At 41.9% G+C, this 14,979-nt stretch overlaps 1 protein-coding gene and 1 long non-coding RNA gene across 3 annotated transcripts in view; both read right to left on the bottom strand.

The window, feature by feature from the left end:
- Window positions 1-2,190: 2,190 nt before the first annotated feature.
- On the bottom strand, window positions 2,191-4,076 carry LOC144991208 (uncharacterized). Its single transcript, XR_013655174.1, has 4 exons — window positions 3,859-4,076; window positions 3,668-3,762; window positions 3,453-3,529; window positions 2,191-3,303 (listed from the first exon to the last, which is right to left on the bottom strand). It is a non-coding gene; the product is annotated as an uncharacterized LOC144991208 (long non-coding RNA).
- A 290-nt stretch (window positions 4,077-4,366) lies between these two features.
- trpm7 (transient receptor potential cation channel, subfamily M, member 7) overlaps window positions 4,367-14,979 on the bottom strand; it is a 38,041-nt gene continuing 27,428 nt past the window's right edge. Inside the window, exons 25-40 of one of the 2 annotated variants that reach the window (XM_020700001.3) lie at window positions 14,840-14,972; window positions 13,665-14,455; window positions 13,503-13,591; window positions 10,627-10,729; window positions 10,466-10,542; window positions 10,348-10,382; window positions 9,339-9,367; window positions 8,894-8,953; window positions 8,504-8,548; window positions 8,347-8,412; window positions 7,521-7,804; window positions 7,350-7,432; window positions 6,854-7,059; window positions 6,711-6,762; window positions 6,509-6,615; window positions 4,367-5,204 (exon numbers count right to left, since the gene is read on the bottom strand). In XM_020700001.3, coding sequence (XP_020555660.1) covers window positions 5,092-5,204; window positions 6,509-6,615; window positions 6,711-6,762; window positions 6,854-7,059; window positions 7,350-7,432; window positions 7,521-7,804; window positions 8,347-8,412; window positions 8,504-8,548; window positions 8,894-8,953; window positions 9,339-9,367; window positions 10,348-10,382; window positions 10,466-10,542; window positions 10,627-10,729; window positions 13,503-13,591; window positions 13,665-14,455; window positions 14,840-14,972 — 2,273 coding nt within the window. In that variant the 3' untranslated portion in view covers window positions 4,367-5,091. The remainder of the gene's footprint in view (window positions 5,205-6,508; window positions 6,616-6,710; window positions 6,763-6,853; window positions 7,060-7,349; window positions 7,433-7,520; window positions 7,805-8,346; window positions 8,413-8,503; window positions 8,549-8,893; window positions 8,954-9,338; window positions 9,368-10,347; window positions 10,383-10,465; window positions 10,543-10,626; window positions 10,730-13,502; window positions 13,592-13,664; window positions 14,456-14,839; window positions 14,973-14,979) is intronic. The other variant, XM_020700003.3, reaches the window with a different exon arrangement.

Here is a 14,979-nt window from a genome sequence, read left to right as displayed (position 1 = left end):
CCCCCCACAGCTTACAGCACCTCACAACCCCAACCTAACATTAGTTGTGCAACAGTTTCCAGCCAGATTCCAGCTCAGAAGAGAAAATCAGAAATGGACAGCGGCATGCTGACTGCAGTTTGTACGTAACAATTACAATATTTTTACAAAGGTATGTTTTTGTCTGCTCCTGATTCATAGCGATTGGTTTGAAGAAATACTCAGTAATGCAATTTTTGGCTTGATTTTCTTCATATATGTCCTCCATCAAGAGAAAAAAAACATGATAAAAACAGCATTTCCATTGGCGTCTTTAGGGCTTAGGGTGTCGCTTTGCATCGGTGGACTTTTCTTCATCCTCGAAAGTGACACGAGTCATGTCAGGAACCCAGATTTGAACCACAGAACATCTACTAAACATGGAACTAAAAATAAAAACTTACTCTGCTTGAGTTCACACGGCTGTGACAGTAAGTATCTGTTATCTATTGAAACTTTTCTGTTTATGCTTCACCATGTCTTCTGTCAATCACAATCATCAGCTATTACGGCGCAGTGTAGTGAGAGCACAGACGGGTGGTTTCCTGTGGCACACAAACTCGTTGGCCTCTCACACCTACAGCAGCGACACAACTCTGATGTTTGTGATTCGCACACCTACGTGTGGTTTCCTTTTTCTGGAGTTTCAGTTTTGAGAGTCAAGCTCGCAGTCGAGGGTTTGTGCTCTCATCATCTGTTAATGTGACAGATTATGTGGTGGGGGAGACTAAGCGGATGATTGAAAAACAGCCTGACATTAAGAGCTGGGTCACATCTGCCATCACAGCTTCTTCAGTGTTGATGCCGATGAATGCACGTTCTCCTGAAATAGAAATATGTTCAAACTTTGAATCATTATGAAAATCCTGAAAGCTCCAGAAACCTGTTAAAACCCCAAGCTACTTTAAAAACAAAAAACACTTTAAAATGTGTTAAATTTCGAGAGAAATGAGATTACACAGCACTATTGAACTCTGTAAAAAACTGACTGAAACAGAATCATGATGGGAAGATCACCTGCTCAGAGGATTTCCTGCCTTTGCTCAGCAGTGGCTGGGTTGGCTCCAGCAATTCCAGGATGAAGAACTGACCACGAGTCTCATTCCTGAACTTCTGCATGATTCAGAGCTTTCTCAGGTTGGCCTCACTAAAGTAACCTTTTTTTCCCCTTCCTGTGTGCGGAGGATTCTTGATGGAGAACTGGTGAGACACAGACCAGGTCCACCTGTAGCAGAAACCCAAGTTTCCAAAGAATCCACAAACCAGACAATTGAAGAAAAAAATGAGTTTGTCTCTCAGAGCCAAGAGTGTCTGCTTTCCAAATTTAACAGAAATTTAAAAATGATTGTTTTTTTTGTCTAAGACTTTGGTTGTTTGATAAACTAAAACGCTAAAATAAGACCAGATCAGGCTGCTGATCATAAAAAAATAAAAATAAAATCCAAGATATTTAAACAACTTGTGCCCACAACATTAAAACCACACGCAGAAAATTAATTATCTGTGCACACAACTTGTGTGCACAATATATTTAACCAAACAACGGGTTTCTTGTGCTCAGGAAGCAAGTTCCACAAAAAAAAAAAAAAACACTGCAGACAACTAATGAAGCAGAAGAGATGCATGTTTGCACATGAATGGATGCACTTAACCCCTGTGCTCTCCTATGGGGTCAAGATGACCATTGACGTGTTCTCCCTACCATGACAAAGGTGGATAAAGGTGGAGAGGATTTCATGTAATCCATGGACACCAGTGAAGATCACAAATCATTGAAGAAAAAAGGTTCAGCGCACTGTCTAGTAGTGGGTCTGGATGACCCAAATCCAAATGGTAAAGTGTCTAGGATAGCACAAGGGTTACACAAAACTGACCCATATATATAATGAATCTACTCACTGTTTTCATATTTGCATGAAGTCAAATATATTTTATTTTATTGTGAAGCTGTGGTGAAGAGGACAGTGACTTACAGACATGCTTTTCTCGGTCAGACAGAGGAGAGGAGCGACTTCTTTGTCTTTTTCTGCAGGCTGATCTCACCGTCAGGATCTAAGCTAGAAACTGAGTTGGACTGTGTGGAAGTGGACTCAATATTTCATATGGAAAAAAAAAATGAATCTAACATTTTTTGTTCTTTTGATGGCTAAAATAATGAATCAAACCTGAAAATGTATTTGAATATGAATTTATTTAACAGTTTGACAAATATAAAAATGATCATAAAAGGTATTTAATCAAACCTTACAGGAAATAGGGAATACCAATGCAGGTAAGGGACAAGTTTTAGATTGAATGAAACATAATACTTTTTTTTTTTTTTTTCTTACCAAACACACTTAAAAGATCAAAGTCAGAGGAAGTACTGAAATGAGAAAATACTAAACATTTGAGAGGTAGAGATGGAAACAGAGTTCTTACTATGTTCTCCAGATCCTAATCCAGAGGATTACGGAGCCAAAAATACTTAGAAATCCAAAAGACAAGTAAAAAGATTAGAGAAAAAAAAAAAGCTGAGTTTAAGTTGCTCATCCACAGGACTAAAGAAAGCCTTCCCACGGGTGAGGTTTGTAGTCCCGCCCACATGGTCATTTACAGCGGACAAAGCATATTTTGAGGAGCTGGGGTCACAGGTCATTCCTCTGTCATGGGAAACTGTAGAAGAAGAAGAGTTTGGACAGGCCCCTCTCTCCAAATCTGGTTAGACAGAGATTTTTTGTTTGCATCGCTGCTCCAAAACTGCTAGAACAGAAAGATTTTTTCCTTTTTTTATGAGAAACATTTACTTTCCACGCGTTTGACCCCAATTGAGGATTTGAACTGTAAGAACGGAGGATCCTGGGAACATTTACAGAGAGCCAGATGTTTGTGGTGAGCATTTTGCAGAGGGAAATACCAAAATATGTGCGAAGCGTAATTATTAATTTTGTTTATTTCTTTCTGAAGCAGGAAAAGGGAACAAATAAAAAGAATGGCAGCAGAACGACGGACCTCAGCGAGCTGAAGAGCTTCTGGACGGCATCCTGCACACACCACATGTGTTTTAAGTGTGTGCATTCATTAACAGAAGTGCAGATCAGTTCCTGGTTTCCGCGAAATGCTCTCATCTACTTCTTCTTTACATTCTCAGCGAGCCTTCTGCTTCAGACGAATGCATTTGAAAAATGTGAGTGCTGGAAGATCGTCCATCTGCTACTGGTGACGGCATCTGTCCTTAAGCTTGGCGAACTTTGAAGTCTTCTTCCCACTTCCAGCTGGAAGCAGTTCTCTTACTTTTTGTTCCACCTGTACGAAATAGAAAAGTAAACCTCAATGAATGGGTTTGGGACTCCATAAAAATGCAACAATGAAAACAGGAAATATCAGCGTTTGATCTCAGCTTTTCCTTTGAAATGCATAAGGAGAACTGCTTTGTGTCTCAGTGCTTCACCAACCAGCTCAACATCAGGAAATGCTCCGCTCTCCAGCTTCGAGTAGATGAGCTGGTCCCCCACCAACACTTCAAAGCTATCTGCATAACAAACATAAAACAAAAAAGAACAAATGAAACAGTCAGCTTCTTGCAGAAGATCTCACTCACTGCTTTTTTCTGAGAAAACATGCAGAACACACACATCTCTGCGCTCTGATGGAAGGAACGGCATCTTACCCGCCTCCCCTGTGACTCCCTGCACCTTCACACCAGGAACTTGCCTGAGGATGCCGGCCAGTTCCTGGTATCGGTATGCGTAACTTCATCCTTTACTGCGACGTGAACAATAACAAAATGTGACCAACATGAGGGGGTTTGTATTTCCTGATTTAGATTTCTATGGGTTGGTAAAGCAAGAATTTTCTTACCAGTATTTAACGGTGACTGTCGACATGGTCTGGCAGCTGCGAGGTCGGCGATCAGCAGAGAAGACTAAGATGTGGAGTCAAGATTTCACCCGCTTGCAGAGGAAGCCCCGCCCACTGGGAGGTTGGAATGCTTGATGGCATTGTTCCGTTCATGCAGATGCAGCTTTTGCATATTTGTGACGCCCACTGGCAGACGGGCAGGCATGCGGCTGCCTCTCCTGCAGAACAGGTGCTTGTGATCATATTCCAAAGAATTCCTCAAATTTTAATATCCGGAGGTAATGATAGATAAGAGGCGGTAAAAACTGCTGACTCACTGTTCCCTTTCCCTTTCCGTCAGTCATCACTAGTCACCAGTCATCTTTTATAAAGTCGTAAATGTTTTAAATGGGGCTTAATGGGGGCAACTATCAGTGGTTCAACCACTAAAAGAACTTCTGGTTGGTTGGCCTCCTTTCTTTGAGCTACAGGAAATGAAAAAAAAGTTCTGGTTAAAGAGACAGGACTCTTATTTATTTTTGAAACATTTTATTTGTTTAAAATGATATTCAGTACAAAATGTATACAGCAATATCCTTAACGTTTAGGTCAGTTCCCCTGATTTTGTTCAGCTCATGCCACATATCTGTATCTATAAGATACACTGGATTGTGATTTGCTCATACAACAGTTGATGACAAAGATATACCTTTAGTACCTCTGTAACAATAAAAACTATCAGCAATATTGTGGCGGACACACTTCCAATACAATAAAATTACATACACTTTCCTGTAAAAGTTGCATTGCAATCTGCCCATATTTTACAAGATTTCAAATTCATATATATATATATATTTATATCATGATCGGCTAAGAAAGGAAGTTCAGATACAAGTCTATAAAAACGGTGTGGCCGCAGTGCCTCAGCAGGCTGTTCTCTGTGAAGCTGATGTAACAGATGGACAAAGCACTTGGTTTGTTCTTTTTTTTCTTTTTTGTGTTAGAACAAGGCAACATATCTTAATAAATGCCCTCCTACAACCATGCTGTACCTGTCCACAGCTCACCTGACCACGCCAAGCTGTTCAGATGACAGCATGTGGATTGGAGTCTGTTTGACATGCACTGGTTTCCATGGAAACACTGCAGTTCCAGTTGATTGGGTGTACCCTCCTGTTCCTTGGCTTTAAATGAAATATAACCTCCCCCCCCAGGAAAAAACCAAACAAAACACACATACAGTCCCTCTGATCACAGCATCAATCTCATTGACTGGCGGGATTCTTTGACTCCGCCCCCTGAGTTTGGCGGATCGTCTTGAGGGAGCGTCACTTTGTCAGGCGTGTAGTCGTTCCTCTTCAGATCTGATTTGGGGAAGAAGAAAAAAAAGTGTCTTTAGTCTGTTCAAGATCTAAGCTGAGTGGACCAGCTTATGTGGAAAAACAGAAAAAACAAGCCAAAGAAGGGTGAGATGTCTGCTACTGGATGTCTCCACCTTCACTGCTTCAGCAGCACTAAAAAGAACACCTGCAGTCAATAGATCTATGCTTTTATGTGGCTGAGTGGAAATACGTAGGTATCTTTGCTGTTTAGAAATCACTACTTTTTCAGAGCAATATCTCAAAGTGCTTTACTAAAATAAAAGACAGCATAGAACAAAAAAAACCCAAACAGACCAACTAAAACATCCAACGCTGACAGGTGCCGCTAAACATCCAGATAAATATTCAAATCATCCTTCGACTAAGATCAACTAAAAGCTTTTCTGAACATAAAAATCCTAAAACCTTTTAAAACGGCTGATCTGGCGTTGTGACGAAGGAAGGGAATTCCAAAGATGAGGAGCGACAGTTTGAAGGCGAGTTCTGCTCGTTTTGTTGACAGTATCAAGAGTATTTGCTGCAAATATCATTTTAGTTTGTAGAATTGACTGTAAATGAGAACTGGACCGGGTGACCACTCCCCTCTGCATTCTAAAGAGAAAAGGAGATGCTGGCTCCAAGAATCCCAAAGACTTCTATAGAGTCATTCTGTTGGTCAGAATAACCATTCTTGCTCTGATACTTTTTTTTTTTAAACATTCTTGCTAATTCTAATTTCTTTCATGTTTTCTGTAGTGCAAGTTAATCAAGCTATAAACTCACCAATCAGAGGCCTCAATAACAGTATGCGGTATCTAGATTTGACAGATTCTTCTGAGCCCGGTAAACGCTAGGGGTGTGAAATTCCAACAAGCTCCCTCCTGATTGGTGAGAGTGGTTGCCATGGAAATCTTGACTCAGACTAATTCAGACAAATCCCCACTACCCGACGACGTCCGCCTGTTGACTTTATTTCATTGGACTGGAAGTAAACCATTAATACGGATGACGTCACATTCACACAGTCCGGTTCTGATACGGTTTGTGGACCTCCAGGATCAGGCTGAGGAGTAGGGCTTAAAAGGTCAGTAATATGTGTCAGTGTTTGTCTGAGTGAGGCTCTGAAAGCTCAAATTAAAATGTATCAAATTGCAAACCAGAAGAAGGTGCTTCCGTGTCCTAAAACGGTCTTAAGTTTGAACCTGACATGAATTTTTCAAAGAAATCAATTCAGCAATTTTAGAATCCAAAGATGTTAAATGAGTAAAAATGGACGGGGTTCAAGAGGAAAGTTTGATTTTTCTCACCGGGAAGTTTGAGTTTCCGACAGCAGGAGTTGCAGTGGTGCTTGGCGCGGAAGTTCCTGATGGCGTCGTCTCCCAGGTTGGCCGGTCCAAAGATCATGTCGTAGGATCTGTGGGAGTCACAGAAACGCCACAGGAATCCAAACACTGAGGAAATGAATTCATGGCTCAGCCCTGATGAGGGACATGAAGTGAAAACACTCACCCCTTCTCTCCGCTCTTTATTACCGAAGGATCGGTCAGAATCTCCCCAACACCTACAAGCATTAAGGAGAAATCATTTGCTCTCTTTAGGGTCCGTCAATGTGAGTTTTGGAAACCGTTTGTGGGCGGATCTGGGAGTTTTACCCTGCAGGTCCAGCACCAGCAGCTCCCCCCGGGTGTACTCGTATGTCCAGTGGCTGAAGGCCAGCATGGTTTCCTCCAGGAGGTTGGTGGGCACGATCTCGTCCCCGTTGTTGTTGTTGAACTTTCGGAACTCGCCGGTGATGCACTCCTCTATAGCGAACCACTGCCCGGCAGAGTGGCAGTACAGCAAGAACACCTCCAGGAACCTGCAGGGAGACAGACGAGCCTCCGTGTGAAGAACAAGGTAAGAAAAAAAATGACGGGGTCACCCGAGAACGAGCCGACAGGAACTCTGCATGTGAACCGTAGAGTTACAAAAATGAGCACAGATATGCTCCTAACTGGACTTTTGATCAAGGTTTAGGAGAAGTTCTTTTCTCCATGGAAAAACCTCATCCAGAGTCCTGAATATTCTCTGTTGGAGCGTCGAGACAAGCCTATTTTAAGTCAATTCATCTATGCAAAGTGTAGAGAGTTAGAGATGAATGCTGTTTACCTCGGTGAATAAGGGATCGTCTTCGGCCTGATTTGGTTAAATGCAAATGTCAGCTTCTGCGCAGCTCGCTGTTGCTGAATTTCCTGCAGATTTCATATCAGAAGTTGGGTTTAAATAACATCATCAGGAAAGGCAGCGTAAACCAAAGCACGGCTCGGCTGCTCTGCTCACCCTGAGACAAAGGTGCAGGACCGTGTCCTCCTTATAGATGCTCTGCCACGTCTGGATCACCTCAGGAAGGAAGGACTTGACTATATACAGGTGTCCTGGTTTCAGGATGTCATACTCAGACCAAGTGCAGAGCACCTTGAGGGCCCGTCTCAGGCCTCCACCCATCTCCTCCTTGCTGAGAAACTCTATTTTGGCACAGAAGCCCCTCTGGGACCAGGAAGACATGCTGTTGTTGATGATGTTGGGCGAGCTCTCCTCCAGGCGGTACACCGTGACCGGCTCCCCTGAGAGAACACAGGGGTTAGGATGGCAACTATTTCCTTTCATTTCCACTCAAAAACAAGGTGAGCGGTCACAGAGCTGCTCAGTTTTCCAGTTTGTTACAGTTATTCATAATTAAAAAATAATTTGAGAAAGAAATGTGTCTTTTTGTTTAGATTTTTCAGCATCAAAACATTTAGAGACCTTCCAGAACACAATTATCCCATTTTGTCCAGTTGTTTTATTTTAGAGACTATTTCTTTTGAACCTGCTTTTATTTCCACCCCTGGCATCACATGGAACAAAGGCTGGCAGGAGCATTAGGCCCTCCTGTGAAAACTGAAAATCCCAGAGGATAAAGGCAGGCTCCATAACTGCAGAGAGTCCAGTCAAGAACCAAAAAACAAACTGAAGAAGAACACAGCAATGTCTGAAGCTCAAGCTAAAGCCAAACATCTGCAGGTGCACGAAGGGAAAAACACTGGTCAGATTTGTTATCTTTCTCGCACTTCCTCATTCTCCAACTGCCTGCCGTTGCTTGGAGACGAGCTGTGGGCGGTCTTACCTCTGGGGGGCACCGGGGTGAAGGGGATGCTCTGAGACAGCCTCATCAAGTTGTTGCGCTCCACAGCTGTGAGAGGAAACAGGAGAGAAGTTGTAGTGAAACGCTGCATTCTACAATAAAAAGAACAAAGACGATCAAAACAAAGCGATGTTCTTACCAGAGTACTGGTAGCTTTCCATGGGCTTGAATGGCGAGCCAATAGCTGCAGAAAAAAACAACAGACTGAGCTTTCACTTCTACATGAATGATCAGCTGGCTCATTAAGAAAAACAGACGTGGATCACTAAGAAGTTAACCAAACGCTGTTGTCTTTGAATCTACCAGTAGATGGCGCTGTGCAACATCCTACAAGAACATCTTACTGCAGAAAAAAAGACTGCAAAGCTAAAATCCTTGGATAACTACAAATATTGACTTTGATTTAGTAATGCAGTTATTGTTAGGTAATTTAAGAAGTCTATTCAAAACACCAGAGTTTCCTTTGAATGCATGCAAATAATGTTATGAATATGAGGGGATGTGTGCGCATTTGGCCAGTGAGACTCACAGTCCTTCCTGACTCCAAGGTGACAGTGCCGCGGTGCGTAGAGGGAAACTGCAGCTGCAACTACAACAGAACAGTTTCACAGATTTTAGCACAAAGGCTGATGGAACGAGGAAACTTCATGCACATCAGGAGCATCAGCATCACTAAAACTCCTTTGTCTCTAATCTGGACCACACATTCGTTTGATTGTTCAAGTTTTCTCTTTAAGCTTTAAAAGCTGATCAAGCAAACAAAAAAAAGCAAAAATCATGTAGTGAAAATAAAGTTTTTTTAATTTATAAAATCAGATATTTTCTTGGAAAAGCCAGTTTCAGTTGCAGACTAAAAAGGTTAAAGGTCAGACTGAATTTGGATTTGTGCATTTGGACTTGCTGAACTAGAAAGACAAACTGGACAAAGCAGAGGTGCACAAAGACAGAAGCTGGAGTGAAAATGGAGGTCATACCGTTTAGTGTTTCTTCCCCGGGGGTTCTACTAAGAAAAAAAGAAAAAAAATTAAAAAAAATGAAAGACAAAAATACAACACACGTGAGACAAAGTGGACTCCCAATTTTCCCTACACTCTGTCAGCAGATGAGATGCAGCATTGACGTTACAGCAGGTCATGTTTGATCACGGGCTCTGCTTGTTTGATTTGGTGCAGAGTCCATCACAGAACTTTTAAAGTTCTACCTCTGTTTCAAAGAAAAGAAATGATGGTGCCATTCGTCTGCTGATGTTGAAGCCGTGGATTCAATATTTGTTCTTAGGTTATAAAAGACCCACTTTTGTCAAAGTCTTCCCAGTGGTCTTTTAAATATGATTATTCTGTTTTTAAATAATAAAAAAACTTGGTCAGGAGTTCATTAGAAACTCTCCTTTAGGTTGTGGGCGGGACCATTGGGGCAGAGCAATCCCCCCTCTTCCCCACCCTGTTGCTGAGAGCTCTCTGTTTGTGACCTCTCCCACTAGCTTACAGTCCCTCACACCCCCAACCTATAGTACTGGTGCAGCGAAAATAGCAAGTGAATTTGGCCGGATCCCTGCTCAGATGAGGAAAACAAAGACACACTTGGATCTAGTTGTCTTGAAGTATATCCATCAGAATGGAGCGGAGCAGGGAGCTTTTGGCTCTGCACATTTATTTTCTACGGCACAAATAAGCTCTTTTCAGACAACGTTTTTTTTCTGCTCCTGATTTACAACAATTTGAATAAACAGAATACTCAGAACTGCAAGTTTAAGCTTAATTTTCTTTTTTCATCAGTCCTACAGTGTGGGGGAAAAATGTCACAAGAACATGTTAAAAACACCACCAACAAAAAAAGGATTTCATCAGAGTGGGTCTTTAAGAAACACCAACAGTTCAGATCAGATCAGTTCAGCTGAAGAGCCAACAGCTCCAGACTGAAATGAGTTTGTGATGCAGAGACAGTTATCATTTGTGGGTGTGGATGCATTCAAGCAACACTTACTTGCTGGCTTGAGCCGATTTGACCTGAACTCTTTCCTGGTAAAGAGAAAGCAACCAAAGTTTTTTTTTCTCCTTTAACTTTATGTCAATCCTGAATCTGTTTCACAACCAGTTCTTACAAGTACTGCAGCTCTTGGGTCTTCATGGATGCGGATGTCTTCAGCTGAAACTCGACTTCTGTCCTTTTTAGTCAGAGCTGCAGAAACAAACACACAAACAGAAACGTGTCGTTTTTGGCTCTTAAAGATCTGTAATTGTGGATTTTCATGATGCCCTTTACTTGAATCGGGATGAAGAAAGGCTGGTTTTCTGTCAAACTCTGTGAAGCCGGTGTACGAGTTGACGGCTCTCATTTGACTGTGACCTTCTGGCTGAGCCTGTAACTATACACACAAAAACACACAAATGAGAAGATCCATTTAACATTTTCTTATGTTCAAATGTAAACACCGGCACTATAAAACGTCTTAAACAAACATATTCCGGTTTTGATTTGACCAAAGATGTGTTAAACAAAGAGGATGGAAAGGGGTGAGTCTCGGTTTAAACTTGGACAAAGACGGTCAGGTATGATGTCAGGACTCTGCCTCCACCTGTGAGCGGTGAAGAGGATCGCAGCAGTTTCATTCTGCTCGGTTCTGACTCAGTTCTACCAGCTGATAGCTTCCTGCAGATCTTGAAGCTTTGCCGAGTTTGCGAACCACATATCTCACTCACACCATTAAGTGAATAATAAACTAAGCAATACTGCAAAAATCTGCTCTGTACTGAACTTGTACACAAGGACCTGAAAACAGGAATGATGTGGTCAGTTCTTTTGGTTCTGGTCCAAACTCTGCCAGCAGCGTCTCTTTAGGAAACGCAGACAGAGGACTGTTATGTTACAGCAGTCCAGCCTGCAGTGGATGAAGACGTGAATCAGATTTTTATCAATCTGGATTTGTTTGGATGAAAGGAAAAGACAATCGGATAAGTCGAATGCTGTGTTTCCACATTTTATTGTTACACGAAGATAGCGTATGCCACAGATAACACATCTAATCTGTTAACGCACTTAAGACGGCATTACCCGACTGAATAAATCGGGTCTATAAGAAAAAGTTCTAAAGTTTTTGGTTCCTGACAGCTAATAGTTGTATTATTTTATACAGCAGATCACCTACATAGGTTAATTTGATTTAATTTATTTAATTTTATTATTCATTATTACAAACCAATAAATGCATTTTGCAAGATTTTTTTTTCCTGCCTTTTTTGTACCGAAAAAAATACCGTTAACGTATCGAACCGAGCCCTATGAAATTCTAAACCGAGCTGAATTGAGATTTTAGTGTGCCGGTACACCCCTACTTCAAATAGCACATGACTAAGAGGCTGCTTGTGTTCAACAGTATAAGTATACTGAAATCTGCCTGTAATTAATACATGTTTATAAATCCAGGTTGCTCTGCTTTATTAATTTAAGCACATTTAAAATCAATTCTTCCATTCTAAGATTCAATGCTTTGCATCTTCCAAGCGAATGCTTCGTTAAAAATTAACTGACATTGTCTGCTTCAGGGCGAGTGTGTTCCAACTCCTTCCAAACTTTTATTTTCTTAAACTGTAGAAAATTCAGCGGACTCACTGAAATGTAAAAACGGTCTCTGTTCGGTTAAATAGATTCTAATTTTGACTCCTGGAACTAAATAAAGTGGTTAACGGATTTTAAAGGAAAGGAGTTGCATGGAGGTCACATGAGCAGCCGTTCCACTGTCGTCTGGGTAAAGGGTGATGCTGCTAAACGGAGATACAGCTTTTCTTCACTGTTCATGTCTCCGGAGAGCTGATAAGATAAGTAAAGTGTAAACGACGGGGTCAGAATGCAGAAACCTTTTGAAGAGGTTATGGTGACCCAGGTAGTTTAAGAATACAGTTTAACAGTTCAGGGTTAGCAGTGTTTGGTCTATAAGAAGACTAAAAAAAAAAGAAACAGGTCAACGTTTAGCCAGGATTTTTTTGGGAGGGTTTAGATTTCTTTTTCCGTAAAAAGAACAACTCATTTGGCCATGAACTGCTCCACTTGAAGTACTTAAGACTTCAACGTGATAACATTTTCTTCCAGCCAAAGCAAAGAGAAACATAATCCAGAGAACAGTGGAATGAGAAGAAATGCCTTACAGAAAATAGAGAAGAAGAAAAAAACGGCCACTATCTAAGTCCCACAAACATCACTGAAGTGTGAGCCAACACACTGCTTGGCACTGCGGCTATTTTTATCAATTACTGATAGACTGTAAGCCGCCACATGCCGTTCTTCCATTCCTCTCGTTTTTTATTTACCCAAGGAAAAAAGCTTAAAAAAGGATTTTTTTTGGCATCCTGTTCTAAAACTTAAAAATTACAAATTAATTACAATTTTTAACCTTTTGAATTTTTTCGCAAAAACCATTTCAGAAAAGTAGGTTCTCCAGAAAAAAAAAAGCCTTTATGCATCTGCTTAAGAGCTGCATGATAAATGGTCTGGAGCTGGAGGTTTGCTGTGTGCCTCTGCTGACGTCCTGTGCTCAGTGGCTTCATGCAGCTTAAAGAATAGACTTGAAAGCAGCTCTGCTTGTTTACAAGTCTCTCCATGGCCTTGCACCAAAGTACATCTCTGATATGTTAGCGCCACATGAACCATCTCAGACTTTGAGGACCTCAGGGACGGGCCTCCTGTCGGTGCCCAGAGGAGGGCTAAACAAGAGGAATCAGCGTTTCGATCCTATGCAGCTAAAAGCTGGAACAGTCTCCTGAGCTTGTGAGACAGGCCTCTGTGTTAAGGTTCAAAACATTCCTGTTTTGAGTCTGTGTTTATAACTGAAGGGTCCTTATCGACACCTCTTTTCATGTTCTTTTCTCGTTCCTTTTTTAAAGCAATTTTTATAATGATTATGTTTTTAATCTTTGCACTGTTCTGTATTGTGATTTAAATGCATTTTCTGTTTTGTGAAGCACTTCCTGTACGAATTGTGCTATACAAATAAACTTGCCTTACTTTAACATAAAAAATGGTTTATATGCAAAAAAAAGAGTCAATTGTGGCAGCATGCTTTAATAACACAGAAAAAAACAATAGTGTAATGTAAACGCATAAAAAAAGACAGAAAAAAAACGAGCATGCTCAAACACACCCACCTGTGATCTGGTCTGCGTGGCTGGACTTTGCTGTCTGCTTGAAGTCTCTATTGGCGTAGGCTGCTGAAGGTCCAAACTTTCTTTATGTCCTGAGACAAAATGTACATTTGAGGTGAGCAAAGCTGGAAACTTTAGACAAAAAGATGTCCTTTTCAGACTTACCCACAAAAGCCCCAAACTCTACAGAGCTGCTGTCTCGCTGGAGGGGTTGCTGGTGAAGTCCAGCCAAAGAAAGTTCCGGGTGACTGGAGCCACTGGGCTGGGAGGGGGTGCTGGAGATGTGGAACTGGGCACCTTGGGATGGGACGTTGGGCAGGCTGGATGGCGACTCGGAGAGATGCAGTTCTTGTGGACGGCTCAGCTTATTGTGAGTGAGAGAGTGGCCTCTCAGACGCAGCTCTGGAGGGGAAACGGCCCCAGCACTGTGGACAAAGGCACCGGACACAGCACTGCCCGAGGATCCAGCCTCTGCAGCAAGGTACTCAAGCCCAAACAAGGCCTTCCTCTCTGGGCTCACTGGTAGGTTTGTTGTGGGGTCCAGCCCCTGTTCTTCTCCAAAACTGGGCGCTACTCTCCTGCGGCTTTCTGTTGCAGCCCCCAATTCTGCACCAATCCCAAAGAGAGAATCTGCAATGTTGCCTCCAGTCTGAGGAAAAGAAGACCCGAAGTAGGCCCCCACGCTGTGTTTGACTATAGCAGAGGACTTGGAGTCTGTTGACACAGGGGCAATGCTGGGGACCACGTTCTTGGACAGACTGAGCTCTCGGGTGATCTGAGTGTGGACCTTGGTGGCCTCCGACGCTCTCTGAGCCGCCAGAGTCTTCAGAGTGTCCACAGTCAGAGCGGAAAGGTCCTGCAGGTGACCGATCTGCGAGTCCAGCGTGTGCAAGGAGCGCTTTATGAAGTTCACTTTGTTCCCAACCTCCTTCAGCTGTAAAGACATGGCCTCAACCCTAAAAAATACACAGGAGTCTTCATCAATAAAAAACCTCATTTACCTATAAAGTCACAGCATATATTAAGAAATATTTGAATATAAAACTCTGCTTGAGGCCTCTCTGATTCCATTCACTTTATATTGCTGTAGTTATTTCAGAATCAGAAATACTTTATTGATCCCACACGTGGGAAATTTGTTTGTTACCATAGCAACTGACAGCAGAGGAAAAAAACAACTTAGAATGATATAAAAAAAACAAGAACACAGAAAATGTAGCATAAATGCAAACATCAAGGTAGTATAATTTAAAATGCCATTTACAGAACAGTGCAGGTAAATTGTAATATATAATTAATGTTATATTTTTAAGAGTTATCAGAAAAAGTGCAGGTCTCACCTTTGTGAGGTTAGTCGTATGCGCTCCTCACTGCCCGAGTGAAACTGATCATCCTTTTCATGGAAGTATGTCTCCACGCACTGCTCTTCAAAATCATGAAGCTTCTTTTGGTCTTCTTCAGTCAGAAAAAGCTCTGAGAG

The sequence above is a fragment of the Oryzias latipes genome, chromosome 3 (assembly GCF_053564925.1).
Source record: "Oryzias latipes strain Hd-rR chromosome 3, Olatipes_Hd-rR_3.1".
Lineage (NCBI taxonomy): Eukaryota > Metazoa > Chordata > Actinopteri > Beloniformes > Adrianichthyidae > Oryzias > Oryzias latipes.
The sequence above is the reverse complement of the archived record's forward strand: the minus strand, read 5'-3'. Positions and strand labels throughout refer to the sequence as shown.